This window comes from Cimex lectularius, unplaced genomic scaffold (assembly GCF_000648675.2).
Source record: "Cimex lectularius strain Harlan isolate CLEC.00 unplaced genomic scaffold, Clec_2.1 scaffold16, whole genome shotgun sequence".
NCBI lineage: Eukaryota > Metazoa > Arthropoda > Insecta > Hemiptera > Cimicidae > Cimex > Cimex lectularius.
Genome location: NW_019392679.1, coordinates 2,083,391 through 2,107,285, shown reverse-complemented (window position 1 = coordinate 2,107,285; position 23,895 = coordinate 2,083,391). Strand labels below are relative to the sequence as shown.

The following is a 23,895-nucleotide window of genomic DNA, read 5'->3' as shown; positions in this document are numbered from 1 at the left end:
ATGAAATAAATTGTTAGTTAAATTTTATGAGCACAACCATGTAATAAATTGATAGTTAAATTTTATGAGAACAACAATGTAATAAACTGTTAGTTAATTTCATTATATCAAAAAATGGTATTCCAGTGTTTTGATCAATTTTCTACCAAACCAATAAAATTCATTTTTTTAAAAATAAAAACTAATGAATTTTTGATATCGGTTAATTTGGTTTATATTAAAATAAGTATGTTGTAATTGATATAACGACAAAACTACATATACATAGTTTGAAATAAACTACAACAAATATGAGTGTTCTGTTCTGACGCTACTCTACGAAAATGGTGTCATTTTATTAGCAAAACCTTGAATTAATTGTTATTTAAATTTTATGGGCAAAACCGTGTAATAAACTGTTAGTTTAATTCATTATATCAAAAAATGGTATTCCGGTGTTTTCATCAATTTTCTACCAAGCCATTAAAATTCATTTTTTTAAAAATAAAAACTAATAATTTTTGATCTCGGTAATTTGATTTATATTAAAATAAGTATGTTTTAGTTAATATAACGACAATAACACACATAGTTTGAATAAAAATATGAGTGTCCGGTTCTTTTGTCTTCGACTGTACTCGTTGCTACCCGACGAAAATCTGGACAGTGGTGATCGCAGAGCGAAGAGTAGGGTAGCGTTGCAGAGCATCGTGCAGATGTGCACGGGGGTAATACAATCTTATGGAAAATTGGACTTTGGATTTGCGTCGGGTAGCGTCGCAAAGCGTTGCATCGGGTAAGAGTGTTCCCCACTTTCGCCCCTTTTTTTTTGTATATTAGAACGTTTCCATAAGTCTGTGTCATTGAATGTGGACTTATACTGGATAAAACCTGGATCATCTTTGGAAACTTTTATCATAATAGCCTTCGTAATTGGAAAATTTACTTTTAAAGTAGTGTCACAGGCGTCAAGTCTAGAAAGTACGAATGTTCCATGTTAACTACGGTGAACGGTTCCCCTGTACTTTAGCCGATGCCACAATATTTTGTAAATCTGTCGGAGTGAAACATTTAGAAACCCTTTTTCTCTTTTCAATAATGGCGAATTCTCGATCACAAGATAAAATGCTATGACCGCTTTTTAAAAATTTCTGAACAATTTTTTCAAAATGTTCGAGTTGTACCAAAAACCTCATTAAAAAAATAAGGGTGCGGTTTTTATTTTGGCCCTGCACAATTATCTGACCACATAACCAGTTTCTTTCTGCCGAAAATGTCATATGAATTCACTAGACGTAAATGCAGGATCCAAGTTCTCCATTCTCCAACTGGCTGATACGCCATGGCACAAAGAACCTTTGGAAAAATCGTATGTCCCATATTTAGACCAGTGCCTTCTATGAGGAACGCAACAAACCACTTTTAAAGAGGTTTGGCACTTAGAACATTATTAGTGTTATTGGCGATGGCACATAGAACATATTTTTAAAAAATCTCAGTTTTGAGGAAATTGGCACATAGAACGTTTGGAATTTCCATTTTAATGCAATTCATAATGAAAATACAATAAAAATACTACGGAAAGTACAAAATAGGCAATATTACTATTAATTTTTGAGCAGTTTATTTATGGAACAATAGCATACATGCGAAAATAACTTTTTTTAAATTTTCCTGAAGAGTGGTAGTATCGAAACTATTGTCGTAAAACCTTAGCTGCGAGAAATGATCAAAACATTCCACAAGACAATTTTTTAGATCCAATATCACGTGCTTTAATTGAAATTGCAAATTGTACTGTAATTGTATTTTGGTGGTTAAGAACAATTCCATTTCTACCAGGTCCGGAGGGTAGTGAAAAGGCGGACGAGGCGGTTAAGACCGGAGACTAGCTAAACCTCCGGAGTAAACCACCGCGATTCAACCCCTCGATGCCAAATAATAAATAAATATATGATTACACAAACAAATACACACACACACACACACACACACACACACACACAAAACGGCGGTGACAGCGTCAGTGAGCCGAATGGGCAGAGGACGACAACGAATTGACACAATTAAGTTAATAGAAGATAAGAATAGAGTAGAAAATTGGAAACCATCTGTTCAACCCTAAACTGCAAACATTCTGCTAGAATTAACAAACAATTGTTATTGTACGTATCGAGTACTTGATTAATTTTTCATTTCATAATTTGTTTATTTATTATGGCTTTTTGGTTTACATATTTTTGTATCAAAGATGAACAATATATCATTTCGTTTATCCCTCATTTTTTAGCATTTAATTCTGTAAATGATGTCCTAGTAGGTGTTTATGAATGCCTTTTACAAAATGGCAAATCACTTTTATTTAGAACTTTTAAGTAAAATATTATTTTTTTTACAGTTATGAAGCCAACTAATTCTCAGCAAGCAGAGCCTGAGAGAGAGTTGGAATTGCGAAATTTATGCAATTTATTAAAGCAATATATGTAATATACGTTTGTAAATAAGAAAATTGAATATATATGGATGAAACATTATTATTATTATTATTACTGTACATTATTTTAAATAATCTTTCAATTAATTAAGGTTTTTAGTTGGGATAAAAAAAGTCAGTGTCACGAGCGGGATTCGAACCCACGATCTTCGGCTATATACGCCGCTGCTCTACCACTTGAGCTATTGTGACTTCGATCTACTCAGTCACTAATTTCCCATCTCAACCCAAGGTTTTTAGTTGAGATAAAAATGTCAGTGTCACGAGCGGGATTCGAACCCACGATCTTCGGCTAGATACGCCGCTGCTCTACCACTTGAGCTATCTCAACTAAAAACCTTAATTAATCGAAAGGTATTAATTGGTCAAGCGGACCACGAAAACTATTGAATTTAATAAGTTAAAGTGAAGTATACCTTCACTAAAGCTCTCCGTGGCCATTTCATTTGTCGCCGAGAATCAAATAAATTACTCGACATTTGAAAAATGGCAAAAAGGAGGGAAAATTAAAAAGGTAGGGGTTGAGTTGGGAAGTTAGTGTCCGAGTGGATCGAAGTCACGATAGCTCAAGAGGTAGATTATCGGCGTATTTAGCCGAAGATCGTGGGTTCGAATCCCGCTCGTGACACTGTATTTTTTATATCAACCAAAGTCTTAATTAATTGAAAAGTATTCATAAGATTGCCAAAACGCTCAGATTGAAAAAGGAATACCGTATCATCAGGAAAACAGTAAGGGATTCTATCAGACTTCAACGAAAAAATGTTATTTATATACCGTGTAAAAAGTAATGGGCCCAACACTGTACCCTGAGGGACACCACAATTAACATTTATAGATTTACTTAGTGCATTATTCATTTTAACTACATGTGATCGATCACCGATGTAAGAGGAAATCAAATTGAGTAAAGTGCCCCTAATTCCATAATTTTCAGTCTTCTGCAATAGTAGCTTATGACTTATTGAGTCAAAGGCCTTTTGTTTGTCCAGGAAAAGGCCAATAACATAACTTCCCTTGTCAAGGTTCTCACAGATGTGCTTTTAGACAACAAAGAGCGCATGCGATGTGCACAATCCACGCTGGAAACCATATTGTCTATTTTATTATATCCTCTATTTTAGAGGAAAATTTTTAATGTGTGACTATTATTACGAATGATTATTCAGAAGTCGTGAGATGCGGTCCGGTGTGATGTAGGTTTCAGAAAAACATTTTCTTTATCGTGCCAACGTTTCGATCTTTATTGAGATCATCTTCAGGGCCTGGGATTTAAAAACGTTTAAATTTAACGAATACATGTAGGATGTGGAAAAAAGTGAATTTATACAATGCAAAAAATGTATTTTTATATTCAACAAAGTATTAGTCACTAGTGACTAGTTTTTTCTGAAACCTACATCACACCAGACCGCATCTCACGATTACTGAACAATCATCGACTAATCACTAACTAACGACTAACTAATCACCACACATTATTACAAATATAATGTTTACTATGACAACAGTTGATATTTAAATTTACCTCACCAGTACTGATAGTAAGATTAAAGTAAAAATGAACCAAATTTTGCACTTCTTGATTTCTGAATGATTCGAGTGGAGCCGGCAGACTGGCCGTTTCGAACTAATTGTCCCGACGAGTTAGCCAAAGCTGCGGGGGAAAAAATTACTCCCCTCATTTGAAGAATGCCGTGCAGTCATGCAATCCCAAAGGCCCTATTGCACTGTCAGTCTCATCACGTAACACCCGACGAGAATTGAAAACTAACCGACAAACGAGGTGAAGGGGAAAAAATAGGAACGGAACCACTTCGCTTACTCGAAACAGACAACGATTCACAATCTGATCAGGCACAATTAAAAGATTCTTCAGATGCAGGACTGTTGACAAAAAACACAAAAATATTAAGCGGTAAAAACCGTGATTGGCATCCCAAAATATTTTCTTCACAAAATTTTTTTGTTTAAAATTTCTTACTACAAGATACACAAACGCTTTGCCCTCAAAATTTGGGAGAAAAGAAAATTGTTACACGTTTTTTCACTTATTTATGCTAAACTGTTTGAACTACGTGCTAACTTTCAGATCTGAAGAGAAAAATGGGAAAAAGGAGAAATATTAGGCAGTAAAAACAGCGCCTTGCATCATAAAAGATGTTTGTTGCTAAAAAAAAAAAAAATACTATATAGGAAAAGTTTCATTTATTTTTTCACGAAATCTACAAAAAGAAGAAAGTTTTACATATTATGAAATTATTTATGAAAACGTCGGGTTTCCTGTGTATTGTGCTAGACGACCAAATTTTGACTAGTTTTAATAATAATTTAATTAAAATAATATAATTTACATTCGTATCTGAAATAATCCTTCTGTTTTCAATGTAAGGAGGATTTTTTTTCTTCGAAAATATGTGAGCTAACATATTTCAGCTGTGTGTTAGTATCGAAATCTTTTCAGTTCCGATTGACAAGGTTCTGCTGATGCAGGCCTGAAGAAAAAAAGGAAAAAACGAGAAATATGCAACAGTAAAAACTGCGTCTTGAGACATAAAACAATTGTTTCTTGCTGCAAGATATCCGATTGATATATCGAACGTTTCATTTATTTTTTTCACCAAATTTGAGAAAAAGGGAAAATTTTACATGTTTTCTTATTTTGGAAAATATCGGGTTTCCTGTCTATTATGCTGGACGACCCAATTTTGACTAATTTTAATATAATTTATATTCGTATCTGAGATGATCCTTCTGTTTTCAATGTATGAAGGAGTTTTTTTTTCCCAAATACGTTAGCTTAACTATTTCAACTGATTCAGGTCTGAAGAGAACAATGGGAAAAAGGAGAAATATTAGGCAGTAAAAACCGTGACTTTTTCATAAAAGATACCAGATTTATATATCAAACGTTTCATTTATTTTTGCACCAAATTTGAGAAAAAAGGAAGAATTCTCTAAGGTTTCTTATTTATGAAATTGTCGGTTTTCCTATTTACAACGCCAGACAACTAAATTTTGACTAGTTTTAATATATTTGACATTAATGTCTCCATTAATCCTTGATGTTCTATCTAGGCACTTTTTTTTTCAAAAATCTATTAGCAAACTTTGGCAATTCATGTCGAGAGACGTGGTTGTAGAAGTCCTTCAACCTGATGATGAGCTAAAAGGCTCGAAATCCGGATCGGTGCAAGGCAGCTTACTGTGAGTAGGAACTATCTTTTTAAAAAGGATTAAAACAATTGCTTCTTGCTACAAGATACCGGATTGATATATCAAACGTTTCATTTATTTTTTTCACCAAATTTGAGAAAAAGGGAACGTTTTACATGTTTTCTTATTTCTGAAAATATCGGATTTCCTGTCTATTATGCTGGACGATCCAATTTTGACTAGTTTTAATATAATTTACATTATCTGACATAGTCCTTCTGTTTTCAATGTAAAAAGGTTTTTTTTTCCAAATATGTCAGCTAAACTATTTGAACTACGTGATAGCTTCACAATCTTATCAGTCATTTAACAAGGTTCTACTGATTGAGGTCTGAAGAGAAAAATGGGAAAAAGGAGACATATTAGGCAGTAAAAACATAGACTTTTTCATAAAAGATTTATATATCGAACGTTTCATTTATTCTTTCATCAAATTTGAGAAAAAAAGGAAAAATTCTCTAAGGTTTCTTATTTATGAAAATGTCGCGTTTCCTGTCTATTATGAGAACGACCCAATTTTGCTAGAAGATACCTGATTGGTACATTGAACGCTTCTTTCCTTTTTCCCAATAATTTGTACAAAAAGAGGAAAGATTTTCACACTTTTTCTTATTTATGAAATTGTCGGTTTTCCTATATACTATGCTAGACAACTAAATTTTGACTAGTTTTAATGTAGTAGACATTAATGTCTCCGTTAATCCTTGATGTTCTATCTAGGTACTTTTTTTCAAAAATCTATTAGCAAATGCAGGTCTGAAGAAGACCTTCAAAATCTTATCAGACGCGATTGACGAGGTTCTGCTGATGCATGCCTGCAGAAAAAAAATGGAAAAATGGGATATATGCAACTATAAAAACAGCGTCTTGAGACATAAAACAATTGTTTCTTGCTACAAGATACCCGATTGATATATCAAACGTTTCATTCATTTTTTCACCAAATTTGAGAAAAAGGGAAAGTTTTATATGTTCTCTTATTTATGAAAATGTCGGTTTTCCTGTCTACTATGCTAGACAACCAAACTTGACTAGTTTTAATATAATTTACATTAGTATCTCGGTTCATCCTTGAATGTTCTATCTAGGCAGGCTTTTTTTCGAAAATATGTTAGCTAAAATATTTCAGCTGTGTGCTCGTATCAAAATCTTTTCAGTCAATATTGACCAAGTTCTCCTGATGCAGGCCTGAAGAAAAAAGGGAGAAAACGAGAAATTTGAAAAAAGGAAAAATTCTCTAAGGTTTCTTATTTATGAAAATATCGAGTTTCCTGTGTATTAAGAGAACGACCCAATTTTGCTAGAGGATACCCGATTGGTACATTGAACGCTTCTTTAATTTTTTCCCAATAATTTTTGTTAAGAGGAGTGATTTTTACACTTTTTGTTATTTATGAAATTGTCGGTTTTCCTATTTACTATGAATACAACTAAATTTTGACTAGTTTTAATATAATTGACATTAATGTCTCCATTAATCCTTGATGTTCTATCTAGGCGGACTTTTTTTTTCAAAAATATATTAGCAAACGTATTTCAGCTTCAAAATCTTATCAGACGCGATAGACGAGGTTCTGCTGAAGAAATAAGGGAAAAAATGGGAAATATGCAACAGTAAAAACAGAGTCTTGAGACATAAAACATTTGTTTCTTGCTACAAGATATCCGATTGATATATCGAACGTTTCATTTATTTTTTCACCAAATTTGAGAAAAAGGGAAAGTATTAAAATGTCGGTTTTCCTGTCTACTATGCTAGACAACCAAACTTGACTAGTTTTAATATAATTTACATTAGTATCTCAGTACATCCTTGAATTTTCTATCTAGGCAGGCTTTTTTTCGAAAATATGTTAGCTAAAATATTTCAGCTGTGTGCTAGTATCAAAATCTTTTCAGTCAAGATTGACCAAGTTCTCATGATGCAGGCCTGAAGAAAAAAAGGGAGAAAACGAGAAATATACAAAAGTAAAAACCTCATCTGGAGTCATAAAACAAAGTGTTTGTTTCTTGCTACAAGATATACAATTGATATATCAAACGTTTCATTTATTTTTTCACCAAATTTGAGAAAAAGAGAAAGATATTCTATGTTTTCTTATTTTTGAAAATATCGGGTTTCCTGTCTACTATGCTGGACGACCCAAACTTGACTAGTATTAATATAATTTACATTAGTATCTCATAATTTTTGTTAAGAGGAATGATTTTTACACTTTTTCTTATTTATGAAATTGTCGGTTTTCCTATTTACTATGAATACAACTAAATTTTGACTAGTTTTAATATAATTGACATTAATGTCTCCATTGATCCTTGATGTTCTATCTAGGCAGACTTTTTTTTTCAAAAATATATTAGCAAACGTATTTCAGCTTCAAAATCTTATCAGTCGCGATAGACAAGGTTCTACTGAAGAAAAAAGGGAAAAATGGGAAATATGCAACAGTAAAAACAGAGATCTCAGTTCATCCTTGAATGTTCTATCTAGGCAGACTTTTTTCGAAAATATGTTAGCTAAAATATTTCAGCTGTGTGCTAGTATCAAAATCTTTTCAGTCAAGATTGACCCAGTTCTCATGATGCAGGCCTGAAGAAAAAAAGGGCGAAAACGAGAAATATGCAAAAGTAAAAACCTCATCTGGAGTGATAAAACAAATTGTTTGTTTCTTGCTACAAGATATACGATTGATATATCAAACGCTTCATTTGTTTCTTCACCAAATTTGAGAAAAAGGGAAAGATATTCTATGTTTTCTTATTTATGAAAATATCGGGTTTCCTGTCTATTATGCTGGACGACCCAATTTTGACTAGTTTTAATATAATTTACATTAATATATCATAATCCTTCAGTTTTCAATCGATGAACTCGGTTATTCGAGAGAAAAATTTAGCTAACCGTGACAAATTCTATCAAAGGGAAAACATTTTTCTTTCAAATTTTTTTTAGGTTAATTCTAATAATAGTAAAGTAGATAAAAAAGTTTTTGTTTTATCATTTTTTAGCTCACAAAGCATGAGAAATAGTAATAAATCCAATCATTTTAATTAGAAGACACCTGTATCATACTGACAAACCTGAATACTGACTGAGAAATTTTGTTTAAATCATTTCCTTTTACTTGTGAGAGGTACTAGGTGACTAAAAAGAAGGGAAGTGTATTTAAAAGAACTATTAACATACAAAAAAATGGTGAGTTGAATAAAAGTAAACTTGTGGTTATGATATAAGACAGACGGAATGAAAAATAACGAAATTTATTATATAATGGTTAAATGTAGTTAGTTATACGATTATAACAAGCCCGATGTTTGTCTATTTGTTTGAATGTACAAGATTGAAAATACGCCTTCTTTTTTTTTGGATTTCAATGCGGGGTTTTTCTTATGTCTTGTAAACAGTTACCTAATGAAAAGTTGTGCCGTTCTTCATCGCCGCTGACCTAAAACTCATTTAAACCTTACAGACAGCGATCGGTTAGGTGGAGGGAGAAAGGGAAGCGACAATGCTGCTTAATCAATATGAATTTTCCGAAGGGAACACAAATCTTACGTCTCAACAGTCTGTACATTGGTAAATATCTAGGAAAGTAAGCATTGGACGTCAAATTTTGACTTTTTTCTCAAGTTCCTTCAAGTTCAAGAAGAAAAATTTAAAGAAATATTGACAAAATCTTGTCAGGTTTTCAACCATCGAGTTTTCATATATACTTTATGTAAACTCTGTTTTTCATCAATTTATTCTTCTAGTCTCGTAAGTGTTAAAAACGACATTTGGCTTTATGTTCACAAAATAGATGTAGAAGAGAAAAGAGCACATCAAAATAGAAAAAAAAGGGTCCGGAGCTAGAAAAGACATCACCTGGTGCCGTGCTGCTTCAAGTAATATCTCCTCACCTTTGACAAGCACGAGAACTGGAAATATGATCAAGTATGCATGAAACCCTGACATACAATAACCGAAACGTAACACGATTTTTTTGGTTGTTTCAATCTCAAGACATGTGACAAACCAGACATATTTTGTATAATTAAGTCTACATTAATGAAATTTCCGTGCTGGAATTTTTTTTAAAATTTATTTCCTATTATATTTTTATTTATGTTAAACACTGGATACTTGAGTTTTTTATTTGTCTTTTTTAAGACCGATCAGGTATTATTACATTTTGGATGTATTTAGATCAATGATGTGGTCAATGAAAGATATGTCAAAACTATTACTTTTTTTTACCAACGATAATGGTACGCCTGAGGTAGGCGGAATAATAGGCAGACAATTTTTTATCAATGAGCACATCCCTGATCTACTTACATCCAAAACTTTTATTAAAAGAAACACTAAAAAACGGGAAATCTATTGAAATTGATCATATACAAAAATACACTCTTACCTTTTTTGCTCATAGTGTAGAAAGATCGTATCGTAGCAGTTTATTTGCTACATTATGCCAGATGAATACGGTTATGTAATTTGGATGGATCATTTTAGAGCTCTTTATTTTGGATAACAGCGGTAGGTTTACAATTAAGGGATATAAGTCGGGAGAGGCAATAACGCTCTATAGAAGTTGGCGCCATGCCAAAATGCATCTGATCTACTAAAACGACGAGTATGAACAGACCAAAATAATCGATAATGACCAAATAAGATTTAGACAATTTTGATAGCTACACTATGTCAGACAATAATTTCACGCAGTTTTGTCGTTACCATTTCGGTTTGCCTGTCAGACAGCTCCGGTATTTACCCATATTGACTGCTAGATGTTTATGTTATCCAATCCCTTTTGAGAGAGGCACTAAATCCTCACTCAGGAAATAGCGAAATGCCGAAATTCGTCTGACACACCAAACTAACGAGAATGGGCAAAATTCGTAACGTCTAAATTAGTTTAGCTGAAACAATTTTGATAGCTAATGTTGGGCTGATAAATAAATGTATATAACTTGACATTTTCCCATCTACTGTTATCCTGCCTATTTTAATTGATAAAAATTGTAAATTTTAACGTCAGGGATATAAGTAGGGAGAGGCACTAACCCGCTACTGAAGACGGTGAAAAGCCGAAACGCGTCGAACCGAATCAGCAAGGGCGGAAAGAAAACAGGGGTCGACAATCAAAATGGTTCATCACCTCGCGAATCACACGAAGGACTCTCACAAAATAGGTCCATGTTAACTTATCAACATTGAACATTTTTCGCTGGTTGGCAATTTTGGAGTTTTGCGCATAACCAGAAAGAACAAACCCAACGTTTGTTCGTCCAATCTCAAGCAACCAACTCGACAAACGTTCATTTGGTAACAATCAATATGGTTGAATTAATAGACTTGAAGTAAAAATTACCCAGTTTTTTTTCTATTTCATGTCATTTGTAAATTTAAAATACGAAAATCTAAAAAAGTTCGACATGAAATGAGTAAAGGTTCAAATTAGTGTAGACCCACTGGGAATACAGTTTAGAGATAAATGGGTGAGATCGGTGAAAATCGGCGATTGTCATGCAAAGCAAGTTGTGTAACTACATAAATTCTTTCTTTATCCCTCTTTTATGGCCGTTTTATGACTTCATTTTAGATTCAATATGCAAAAGACATCAAGCATGTAGTACTATTGCAAAGTAGCACTCCTTGCCTTAAATCAATCATCATTCTTTTCATTAATCAATCAAGGCTATTACAATATGAATAATATATATTTATAATATATTATGTATTTGTAAAAGACTCCTTTCCTTAATTTTTAAAAATTTGAAATAGATAGCTCCTAAAATCTAACGTCCTTCAAGTACCCAGGGATATTTTAATAAGTTTTATAAATTTTTCTTTCAAAGAAAATAATGTCATAATTTCATTGTTTGTTGAATAATTGTGCTTAATTGTGAAAAAATACTTTTAATTATTTTACAAGGCATATGAGGTTTATTAACTGAAGTGTGAGATTGTTGTCAAGGTTTATTATAGGTTTATTTGAATTTTTTTATTTTCCGACTTATCTTTACACACACACACACACACACACACACACACACACACACACACACACACACCAAAAAAACCCGGTCGTGCACGAAAAAAATGGCCAAAGCATGTTATCTTTCGAAATTTTTATGCTGAGCAAGATGGATTTTTTTAAATATTTTCCAAGCACAGGCCTCTGACATCCGAATTCCAACCTTCTTCGTTACATCATAAAATATTTTCTAGTTTGACGACATTAGCTTGGAATATTCTCTAATTAAGTCTTGATAACGACCTGCACTTGGTCTCATTTTTTAGAAAATTTCTCCCTGAACAAGATGGCTTTTTTAAATGTTTTCCTAGCTTCAGTCATTCATCAATTCAAAAATTCGGGAACGTTAATTTTTACACTTTTTACGAAAACTTCAAATTGAGCTGTGGGAAATCGTCTTTGGCGTTCTATAGCAATCGATGGGAAATTTTAATTGGTCACTTTCCATTTACCCGATTTCTCAATGTTTTCGATGTATTCCCGAAATTTGAGAACAAATTTGGTTTTTACGTGCCCATTTAAAAAGCCGTCTTGTTCAGCGTAAAACTCTCTAAAAAATTCGACCTAGCGCTGGTCCGAGACTTAAAAGGCTGAGAAAATATCCATTACCAAAGTTGGCCATTTTTTCGTGCAAAAACCAGGTGGTCGGTTGGCGCCCTGATGGGCAATGTATTTGCGCCAGATTATTATACGCTTTAAACGTGAAGCATTCCAACAAAATGATCTAACAACTTACTGGAAGACTGGAGCCGCCTGTAAGCTGTGCCATGTTGGTTCACAGCCGGAGTCTAGTCTGTGAAAGCTCAGGGCCCCTTCCACCGCCCAGACCTTCATTAACTTCGATCTTCGTGTGGCACATCTCGCCCGGCGATCGCGGATTCGAGTCGATGAACCAACTACTCAAAAGTTCACGGCTATCACTGTACAATACAATTTACACAAGAGACGTCAAATTTGGTCCTAATTGCTTGATTTATTCCATGAGAGGCCGTTCTCCAAAGATCCATCATGTATTCGAGAGTCATTTTTTATTAAGAATATTGTTAAATTAAAGCAATCTTTCGCAAAATCAAAATCTTGCGGTAATAACACAACCCTTTCGTTAAATGGCCGACAGACTGTTTGGTCATAATTTTTTAAGAAAAATATCAAATTCTTAACATTTAACAGATCATCAATTTGGCTTTCGAACCCATCAATACTCATCAACTTTACACAATTAGAAATTTGATTTCTTCATGTCAGCAGATGCTGTACGCGAAAGTGTTTCTAGATGTTTCTCAGGCCTTCCACAAAGTATGACATGTGGGATTATTATACAAATTAAAATTATTTTTACCCCAGATGTATTATCTGATTACACAATAACACACTCTTAAGGAGAGATTTTTCGCAGTGAAATCGGAGACTTCTGAGATGGAAGAAGTGCAGGTGTGCCACAAGGGTCAATACTCGCTCCGATGTTGTTCACAATTTTCACTTCTGCCATGCACATACCAATAGTTTTTTAATTCATCAAAACATATTACATACGTTTTCATAGCAAATTACAAAATCACACTATCACACAAATATGATTACTCTTACAATTATCACGTACACATCTGAAAAAAATAAGGATAAGATACGTCTTAAATTATTAATATATTTTTTTTAAAATCCAGAGCTTCTGCCAATGGGTAGCCTTCTCTATAATGCCACAAACATAAATTATCCAATCTGCTGGTAGTGTATAATACATGGACAGATGTAGATTTATGTCAAAAAAAAGATACAGTCCACGCGGACCATCTTTCACAATTCAAATCCGTACAAAAAAAAAACAAAGTAGCTAATTTCCGGATTACAGAAACTACCGATAGGGACTTTTTACACATTTCAAATTAAGCTCCCAACGATGTCATAATACGTCATGGTTTCATAAAGTTTAAACTGAGAAAATAGAGAATTGAAAAATTCTATTAAAACGTTGCGCCTACCTTCCCCTATTTTTTCTATTTCTACACCGTTAGAATCGTATGGGTCCTTCACTCTCTCTCTCTCTCTCTCTCTCTCTCTCTCTCTCTCTCTCTCTCTCACACACACACACACACACACACATATATATATGTATACATACACACACACACACACACAGATTGATGAATGAGAGAAAAGCTTTTCGATGTTTCCTATAAACATGTTTAGATTTACATGATTTTATAATATTGGATAAATTATTGTAAAGTTTTATTGATTTAGGAAAAAATGAATTATAAAAATAACATAAAATATATACATAAATAGAGAAAGAGAGAGAGAGAGAGATGGATACATAGATAAATGGATGGATAGATATACAGGGTGGCCCCAATCGATTCAGCCACATTTCCATATCTTATAGGAAATTGAACGCTGAGTAAAAAAGGTCCTATGAACCTGTGTCCGCAAACCCTTCAGTTCCGAGCTACAGGCAAAAAACCATGAAAAACCACGTTTTTTTACCTTATTCGTGAAATTGTTAGTAAACCGTTAGCCTGACCGTAAAACAGCTCTAAACAACATCTGTAGAGGATTAATTTCTGCGTCGAATGAGATTAAAACCAGCCTGATCGGCCGAAAATTTCATTTTTGGCGATTTTTCGAAGTTAGGAAGGAGTACACGAAATTCACCATTTCTGACATTTTTAACGAAAATTCACAACTTGAACACCCTGTCAAAAAATTCTCCGTTACAAACCTCGTTTGTTGATGATTTTAAATTAATTTATTTTTATTTTGAATCTGATTGTGGCTTTAAACAAAATTTATAATTAACGTGTATTGTTAAGTGTAATATTTTTTTTTTTTTTTAAATAAAAATATATTCATTCATTATCTCCGGCCCTTCTTTTCTCTCTTTTTCTCCCATTTTCTTTCTTTCTTTATCTCACTCTTTCTCTTTTTCTGTGTCTTTGGTCTGATTGTGTGTCTATCTATCTCCCTATTTCTATCCCTTAATTAAACGAGGTCAGAAATTCATGAATTCTAACAAAAATATTTAATTAAGATGGTTTGAAAGAAAATACAACAGGACACTGGATAATCGATTAGTGATAGATTAAAATTGATAAAATAATAATTAATCTCCTGGTTTTGTCATTAACTCGTATTCGTGAAATCCACTTATCTATCTTTTCCCATATTTCGATCCCTCTTCTATTTTACTCTTACAAACATTATTTCCCTACTTGTCTCGTACATTCTGTATTTATCTATTTACTTTTTTAATTTTTTGTTTTTACATTAGGGTATTTTATGTTGAACTTTAAGGTACCTTTAAAATTATTGAAGTTCTTAGCAAATATGGACTGAAGGACCATTATTAGTGATGTGCAGCGTCAGAAGAAGAAAACAGCTTATTAGAAATAATGTCAATTCTGATAAATTTAGTGGACGCAGTATTATTATTATTATTGTAAAATAAGTTTTTTTTTGTATTGATGTGTGTGATAAATATAGCATGAGAGTGGCAACATATGAGAAAGCACGGAGATCGTTCTTATTTTATTTTACAGTTACGTTTACTTTTATTTCATAGAAACGAGCAGAATTATAGTGGTAATCTCCACTTCCATTAATTCCCATGGAATAAATTATAATTCCCAGCAATAAAAGCATCATAACGCTACCAAATCATCCGTTTCGATTGGTCGTCTACATGAGTTGGTAACGATTCTCCCGTTTCGAAATGGTCCTCCCCTCACTCGTATTTATTATACGTGCTTATTTGGCTCGGAAATTATCCTTTCATACCCTTATTGGGAGGCGAGGGGGCAATCATCGGGTCCGTGCAGAAATCTCCCGGCACCGTCTCATTTGATAATACACCGGGACAAACCCCACGTATCCTCCAAATTGATTGACTCTTTGTTTGATTGACGCCTTGCAAATTATACGGTCGGAGGCCTCCGTGTGAAACGGTTCGTCGCTTCGTTAGCCGTTCTCGTTTTATGTTGGTTTGGCCAAACCATGGGAACAAGACCAAAAAAAAATTGAGATGCTACTTACGAAACAGAAAGAAAGAAACCAAGTCAATCATTGACTAACGACCATAATATTACACCTATCCACAAGTCAATGATTTATAAAACAATATACTTAACATTTTCGTACTGAACACACCAAAAATTTGAAGTTATTCCTGAGAATAGCATCACAAATTTACAAGACCAAGGTAATCTCTCTCTCTCTCTCTCTCTCTCTCTCTCTCTCTCTCTCTCTCTCTCTCTCTCTCTATCTATCTATCTATCTATCTATCTATCTCTATCTATATATCTATTTATCTGTCTGTCTATCCACCCATCCACCCATCCATCCATCCTTCCATCCATCCACCCAGTGTGATTTTGTCGTTGTCTGACATGTTTTTGATGCAATCCCGATCGACTCGGGACTTTACAACCGACTAGGTAGTCGCCTTAAATGCCGTCTGGCTGTCCACGTTGTCGTCAATTGCGGTGTTAAATCGCACACATAAACAAACCAAGAATAAGCACAGAGCTTTTAGTTAAATAGATAGATTTAAATACATAAAGATAGATATAAAGATATCTTAGAGATAGACATAGAGACAGAAAAATATGGAGAGAAAGGAATACTGAGAGAGAAAAGGAGGAAATTGAGTGTGTGAGAGAAAGAAGGGAAAGGAAGGGGCAGTGATAACAAAGGTAAAAATAAGATAATGACAATGGGAGCGAGAGAAGAAAAGAAAGAAAGAGTGAGCGTGAGAGAAAGAAAAGAAGTGAGATAATAAGGAGAGAATAAGGTAGTGACAATTGAGAACGAGAAAATAAAAGAAGGAAAGAGAGAGAGACTATATGATTGAATGAATGTCGTTTTATTTAAAAATCTCGAAAATTTAGGTCCTGACCAACGACTGTCTAAAAACAAAGGAAGAAAGAAACACATACACGCAGAGAGACAGGGAGAAAGATATGGAGAGAACAAACATAGAGAGAGTGAGCGAAAGGCAGGTTGAGAGATAATAAAGGAGATGTGGTAAGAGAGTGTGACAGAGAGAGGGAGAGAGAGAGGGAGAGAGAGAGAGCGAGAGAGAGAGAGAGAGAGAGANATATACACATTTTTTTTATTTTTTTTATATATTTAGTTATAACAATTCAATTGTCTGAAAACATATTTAATATATTTGTGTAACTTGATCCTTCTTTTGTAGCCTTGCGTCAGGATTTTTATTATTCTTTGATCGAGAGGATGTCACTGGTAGTGTCTGGCGGGAAGAAAACTAGCTTGATTGTCTGTATCAACATTTTTTGGATCTGCAGCAAAGTTGTCCACGAGCTGAAGTATCTTGCGATCTTGCAACAATCCGGATTTCGAGCCCTTTAGCTGAAGGGTACAAACACGTCTCTCGACTTGAAATGCAAAATGAACCGGCTGATACCCCCGCCAACGCGAAAACGCCCTTCAACCTAATGATGAGCTAAAGGGCTCGAAATCCGGATTGTTGCGAAACATCTTACTGTGAGTAGGGACCATCTTTTTAAAAAGGATTGAACTCTACACCCACTCCATCATTCATAATTTCTATCACAGAAGATTGTTGCTCGCTCAAAAACACTTTTCTATCCCACTTAATTAAACTTTGACGGGGTGGATGTAGAAAAGTTTGATGAATACGGATCTTCACAGGAAACGTTCTTTACGATTTCTTACGATTCAATTATTGTAATATTAATATTCAATCATCATAAAAATTATTGTTAGTACTATAACGTCATTTATTTATTCCTCTACATAATTATTATCATTAGGTTAAGGTTTCATTTGATTGAAAAAAGGTTTCATTTGATTGAAAAAGGTTTCATTTGATTGAAAAAAGTTTCATTTGATTGAAAAAAAGTTTCATTCGGTTGAAAAAAGTTTCATTTGATTGAAAAAAGTTTCATTTGATTGGAAAAAAGTTTCATTAGATTGAAAAAAGTTTCATTTGATTGAAAAAAGATTTCATTTGATTGAAAAAAGGTTTCAATTGATTGAAAAAAAGTTTCATTTGATTGAAAAAAGGTTTCATTTGATTGAAAAAGGTTTCATTTGATTGAAAAAAGGTTTCATTTGATTAAAAAAAGTTTTATTTGATTGAAAAAAGGTTTCATTTGATTGAAAAAAGTTTCATTTGGTTGAAAAAAAGTTTTATTTGATTGAAAAAAGGTTTCATTTAATCGAAAAAAGGTTTCATTTGATTGAAAAAAGTGTCATTTGATTGAAAAAAGTTTCATTTGATTGAAAAAAGGTTTCATTTGATTGAAAAAAAATTCATTTGATTGAAAAAAGGTTTCATTTGATTGAAGAAAGTTTCATTTGATTGAAAAAAGGTTTCATTTGATTGAAAAAAGTTTCATTTGATTGAAAAAAAAAGTTTCATTTGACTGAAAAATGCTACATAAATGGATCTTCTGTCTGTGTCCTGGTAAGTGCACCAGTTCATTTAAGCCCCCTGATAGAGGATTTTTGAGTTTTAGGGGAGGCATATTCTTATGATGATAATAGCCTACAATGTTTTCCATGTTTTGTGTCAATCCCAATTATGAGAGTACTAGTTCGTTTAAAAGGTTGCCTTGGTAAACCCATTGACCCTTATACATACAATTTAACCCGGCCCGTTGCATTTTTTACCGCCGATTCTGCTCCAACAGCCTGCAACGTGGTTGAACACAGTTTATTTTTCGAGAAAGTTATAAAAGCTTCTTGGCCCCACTTGCCCAAAGCTGCGTTACACATAATTCGACAGAGCAGATGGTTTGATATTGACTGTTATTCGCTGCGATACTTTCTCTCTACTTAAATTTTTTCGCAAAATTAATTCTGATATGATTAAACAGGATTATTTAGACTCCAATCGGAAATTTAAAGCCCTCTGTTTTGAACTAACTCAATACAAGGGATGGCGAAAAGTCGAAATAATCGGTAGCGACCAAACTAATTAAGATACATTGGAACAATTTTGACAGCTACACTTAGTCAAACAAATAGGTTTAAGTAATTTGATCGTTACAATTTTAATTTGCCTAACCTCGCTGGTTTTAGCGTTAGGGATATAAATAGGGCACTCCAGGAGAAGGCTGAAAGACGGACCGATCCGGCAAAGATGGGTAGACAGTTGTGGTTAAGATGGCTAGTGGTGTTGAGGTAGTGGCGCGTACACTGTTGAAAAACAGTAAACAGGTTATTATTCGCATTCCGCAGCATTTGTGCAATACTTCTTAAATTGTCCATGCCCTCTTATTTGCTCTAATCTCCTCTTTATCAATTATTCAGCCTGATTAATTTGAATTGCCTTTAATTAGGCTCTGAACGCAGTCTGTATTATTGTCACAACCTATTTTACTGTTGACAACATGGGAAACGATGATTTTTGGGAGTACATCATTGCAAAGAATCTATTAATAAAAATAAACTGGTAGAACAAAAATAGTAGAAAAAATAATTTATTAAATGTTACATTTATTGTATTTTGTGACAAATTGAAACAAAGAAGAATTAGAGAGAGAAAAAATTAATTAACTCCAAAATGAGTTTTGGTCTGCTAGCCTTGCATTATGCGGGGAACACACCGGATGCAACGCTATGCGACGCTACCCGATGCTACCGTAATGTGCCTTGTCACGTTTTGGTAGGGTGTGCACATCCATGCGAAGTCAAGCCCACGCCACGTTCACACATCGTGTATCACAATCGCAACGCCTCTTTTGTTCTTAATGCACTATTTTGAGCAAAACCTAGTAATAAATTGTTAGTTAAATTTTATGAGCACAATCATGTAATAAATTGTTTGTTAAACTTAATTGTTTTAAATAAAGTTATTCCAATGTTTTGATAAATTTTCTTCCTAACCATCATAATTAAATAATTTTTATAAAAACTCATACATTTTTGATCTCGTTTAATTTGGTTGACATTAAAATAAGGATGTCATAATTGATATAACGACAAAATTACATACACAGTTTGAAATAAACTACAAAAAATATGATGTCCTGTTCTGATGCTCCACTACGAAAATGGTGTAATTTTATTAACAAAACCGGGTTAATTGTTAGTTAAATTCATTATATCAAAAAATGGTATTCCGGTGTTTTGATCAATTTTCTACCAAACCATTAAATTTTTTTTTTAAATAAAAACTAATGATTTTTGATCTCGGTAATTTGATTTATATTAAAATAAGTATGTTGTAATTAATATAACGACAATAACACACATAGTTTGAATAAAAATATGAGAGTCCGATTATTTTGCCTTCGACTGTACTCGATGCGACCCGATGAAAATCTGACCAGGGGAGATCGCATAGCGTAGAGTAGGATAGCATAGCATGGCATCGGGCAGATGTGCACTGGGGTAATACAATCTTATAGAAAATTGGACTTTGAATTTGCGTCGGGTAGCATAGGGTAGCGTCGCATAGCGTTGCATCGATTAAGTGTGTTCCCCGCTTTAAACCTCACCACGGAAGATAGCGAAAAGGCAAAACGCGTCAACAGGCAAAAACTCAAATATCTCAAATCTACCAAGTACTAATGCACATATAAAGGACCCTGTACCTCTTCGAGACAAAAATCCCACTCAATAAACTTCTGCTGTACAAGTTAGTGGTCATGCGTGCTTCCTTGGAGTCTCATATGCAGGACTAATGTCGCCAGACTACAAGTTGTGCGGGACAACCTTCAGAGGCTGGTGATAGACTCGCCTTTATGTAAACGCATACCGGAACTGCACAATGCGACAAAGAGTTCATAGCGCTGGAATACTTCAAAGATGTAACTATTAAATTTTAAATATTTATCCATTTTTGGTCTAATTGACCAAATTACTTCTTTCAATGAATTACTCTTTTTTTGTAAGGTCTTGGTTGAGATGGGGAGTTGGTGTCCGAATGGATCGAAGTCGCGATAGCTCATGTGGTTAGAGGGCCGCGTATTGAGCCAAAGGTCTGGGTTCGAATCCCGCTCGTGTCACTAAATTTTTCATCTCAACCAAGACCTTAAATAAAAAGAACAATTAATTAAATTTTAAGTAATGCGAGGTTAGTAGCAGTACAATCTGCTGCCAAATATACGATAAAGGAAAATAAAAATAGCTCACCTATAATTTGGTCACGATAGCTGGGGGTTTTTAGTCTGGTATTTTCCCCAAAAAGATAAATAAAGTGATGTTATAATTTTTTTGTAACCAGGAGGAGGTAAGTCGTTAGTAAGGAGGAACCCTTAACTATTGTATTCAATATATGTATGTAAGTTTAAATAAAATTTCTGTTTTGTTCTGATTAAACAAACAAAAAATAGTGTTACATTTTAAATAATTTATTTCTGTATTAACCATATAAATACATTTTGGAAAGTACCACTAGCCTTCCTCCTCGACAATGTATCAGTGAAGCCATATACTATGTTATTTCAAGTAATTTTGAGGAAACACAATTACAATTACTATTTTATTTATGTTTGACGCATCACAAGTCCCTTTATATTTGACAATTGATTGGCGACGCCTAAGCTGGGACCACAGCAGGCGGGCCTCCGAGTTTCTTGGTCAATTTCAATATACGCTCCGCTTCTCTGACACCGCTGATCCTGGCTCCTTGGACGGTACTGAACAAACCTGGGGCTGTCGCTTCACCCGCGAACAGTAAAATAGGGTAGCCTGGTGAACAAGGGTCTTCGGCGGGAGTGGCCAGGTCACACTGGTTAGCAACGCTCGACTCAAGGCCCATGTAAGTCACGGCACCCATGAAGTTTTTATCAGTACTCCATTTTGACCGGATGACGCTGAGTGGGTAAGGGAGTGTCGAATCGCCTGTAAAACGCCTGAGCATTGTTGTTATGGCGTCCGCCACTTCTTCGTCACTGCAGTTCTCGCTGTCTATCGCTTCTTGACCGCCGACGGACGTCATGAGCATGTTCTGAGAGCCTGGGAGTTCTTCGATCGTCGATATACCTTTGACCCAAGTTTTGTCTTGTTCCAACTCGTCCGATGTCCAGGCGAAGCACATAAGTCCTTCTCCGACTGCCCAAAACGGTTTGGCGTACTCCAAAATGATCTTGTTCAAATGGCCGTATCCGAGATTGTTTATAGCCGTTTGTTTTTCTTCTTGCAAAGGGGGATGAAACAAGCTGGACGCTCGGTTTTTCAATACGCCGAGGGAAACGGTCACTATGACAAAATCAGCCGGTTCGTCATTCCCTTCTTTAATTCTCACTATAGCCCTGGGAGTTTTAGTGTCCCATTTTATAGATTCGACTTCTTTACAATAGATTATATTGCCAGTGGGAATGTCCCTTAGCAACGGTCCAAGAACGCCGACGAATCCCAAAGGGACCCGGACGGGATTTCCTGGGACGTCTATAAAGCTGCCGAACAGATCGGAAGACATCTTGTTCAGATCTTCTCCCCACCGGGTCTTGATACAATTCGCAAGGCCGACTAAAACTCTGGAAACGTCGTACCTCCAGTCTTCCGGTACGAGCACGAGCTCTTCCTTGATCCTTTTGGTGATGAAGTTTTTCAGATGGCCGTGGGATTTGGACGTGTCGATGCTAAAAAGCGAGTAGGCCTGGTTCTTTATCTGTTTGAATATGTGAAAAGCGGATTCTGCGATGTGTTGCTCGATCGCCCTCCCATCGCTAGTGAGACAAAGAAGTTTGTCCCCGGTGAAGCCTGTACGCTCGGAAAGCGGCTCTTTCAACAGTCCTTCCACACAAGCGAGAGTGAAGATCGGGTTAGCTACGCTTCCTCCGTTTATCCACTGGGCACCAATTTCACCAACCGCATCACCAAGCCAACAAGAGTGTATCCTCCCTCCAGGTCTGGAACATAATTAAACGTGACCTAAACATAATATCCCCCTTTTGTGCTGTACACTATAAAAAAACTTATAGAATCATAATAGCTCATTATAGTACGGACGATGTTAAAATATTTAAATAAATTTCTATACTCTTGGTAATGAGATCTTTAGAAAATAGAATTTTTTTTTAGAAAAGTAATAAATCCTACAAATCTTCCGTGTGGTAAGATATCTGTAAACAACGAAAACATGGGGTCTTTGCAGAATAAATATTTGTGCCGGTAAAACTACTGTAGCAATTATGCACTATTAGAGTTGATGGTGGTGTTGATCTGAGAGTCGGTGAACTCATGCTGAACCGGTAAACGGTCGTGTTTCGGCATTGCACCATCTTCAGTGGATCACTGGGAATATAACCGACATCACGACCGACCCAATGAACACCATACCACGCGCCTTGATGCAACTCCCCCAGCGACAACCGACGGACCCAATATATATAAGCCCAAGTCGTATAAAGTGACAGACAGTTCCTCACTGAAGAAGCACATGACTAAACCCGTTTGAACTATTCAACAAACCCGCGAGTGAAGAGACCCAATAAGTGACCCTACGCCGGTTCAGCATGTACTCAACTATTACTAGTATTCATTTCCTTTTATCACATACTGATATCACCAGGGCAGAAACTTATTAACAGACCTATCTGTCGCTTCGAGGACCTTATAGTTGTAGAAACCCGACTGGGAAAGCCTTTGCGCTGCAGAAAGGCCGGCCATCCCGGCGCCGACGATGACGACCTTCGGCTGGGGGGTCTTCGGGTCCAGGGCGAGAGCGTCTGTCTGGCATGTCGAAGTGACTTTTTTACAATCTGCGATCTCCTTTTTTCTGGAGAACTTCCTGAAACTTGTGTATATATTTTTTGTTAAAAAAAAAGCCAGATTTGAAAATACCGTTTATCGGCAGACTTTAAACAAACCTGTGCAACAAAAGAGGAAGGGAACGTTTCATCAAAACATGACTGTATGTGTGAATATATGGTGTTATACCATCCATCGGTTTGGAGTTTTCTGCACCGCCCTAAAAACTGTAGTGAATATGTGTTCTACATTTTTCCACGTTGAAACTTACGCAATTAATTACTCGGATTGAACCCTAGAACTGATCTGCCGGAGGCAAAGACAGTCGACGCATTTCGTTTGATGCACGGCAACTAGACCTTTTGCACAAATCCGAAAGAAATGAATTTCAATTTCATTTATAATTTTGAGTTCTGCAGAATTTGGAAAAAGTTTTTACACAAATGTTTTATATTTTCATTTTCTTACAAATTACATATGTTACATTAAACTTGATAGCGG

General features: G+C 34.9%; 2 protein-coding genes across 5 annotated transcripts in view; both read right to left on the bottom strand.

Moving 5' to 3' along the window:
* The window catches only part of LOC106661460 (inactive ubiquitin carboxyl-terminal hydrolase MINDY-4B), a 52,607-nt gene extending 40,070 nt beyond the window's left edge, over nucleotides 1-12,537 (bottom strand). Inside the window, exon 1 of one of the 4 annotated variants that reach the window (XM_014384868.2) lies at nucleotides 12,446-12,537. In XM_014384868.2, the coding sequence (XP_014240354.1) occupies nucleotides 12,446-12,478 (33 nt within the window). In that variant the 5' untranslated portion in view covers nucleotides 12,479-12,537. Of the gene's footprint in view, nucleotides 1-4,001; nucleotides 4,165-9,098; nucleotides 9,149-12,445 lie in introns of those variants that run through there. The other 3 variants (XM_014384870.2, XM_014384872.2, XM_014384869.2) reach the window with 3 other exon arrangements.
* An 8,625-nt stretch (nucleotides 12,538-21,162) lies between these two features.
* LOC106661416 (spermine oxidase-like) lies at nucleotides 21,163-23,859 on the bottom strand. The gene is made up of 4 exons (XM_014384782.1): nucleotides 23,666-23,859; nucleotides 23,514-23,614; nucleotides 23,237-23,440; nucleotides 21,163-22,553 (listed from the first exon to the last, which is right to left on the bottom strand). Exons 2-4 carry the CDS (start codon nucleotides 23,588-23,590, stop codon nucleotides 21,239-21,241), a joined length of 1,596 nt encoding a protein of 531 aa, XP_014240268.1. The 5' UTR covers nucleotides 23,591-23,614; nucleotides 23,666-23,859; the 3' UTR covers nucleotides 21,163-21,238.
* Nucleotides 23,860-23,895: the final 36 nt, after the last annotated feature.

Coding starts and splice junctions, on each gene's coding strand:
- LOC106661416 (XM_014384782.1), bottom strand. CDS start 23,590: ATGGATGGTATAACACCATATATTCACACATACAGTCATGTTTTGATG. Junction 23,441..23,513: donor CTTCCTCTTTTGTTGCACAG/GTTTGTTTAAAG, acceptor TATATACACAAG/TTTCAGGAAGTTCTCCAGAA. Junction 22,554..23,236: donor GTCCTCGAAGCGACAGATAG/GTCTGTTAATAA, acceptor ATTATGTTCCAG/ACCTGGAGGGAGGATACACT.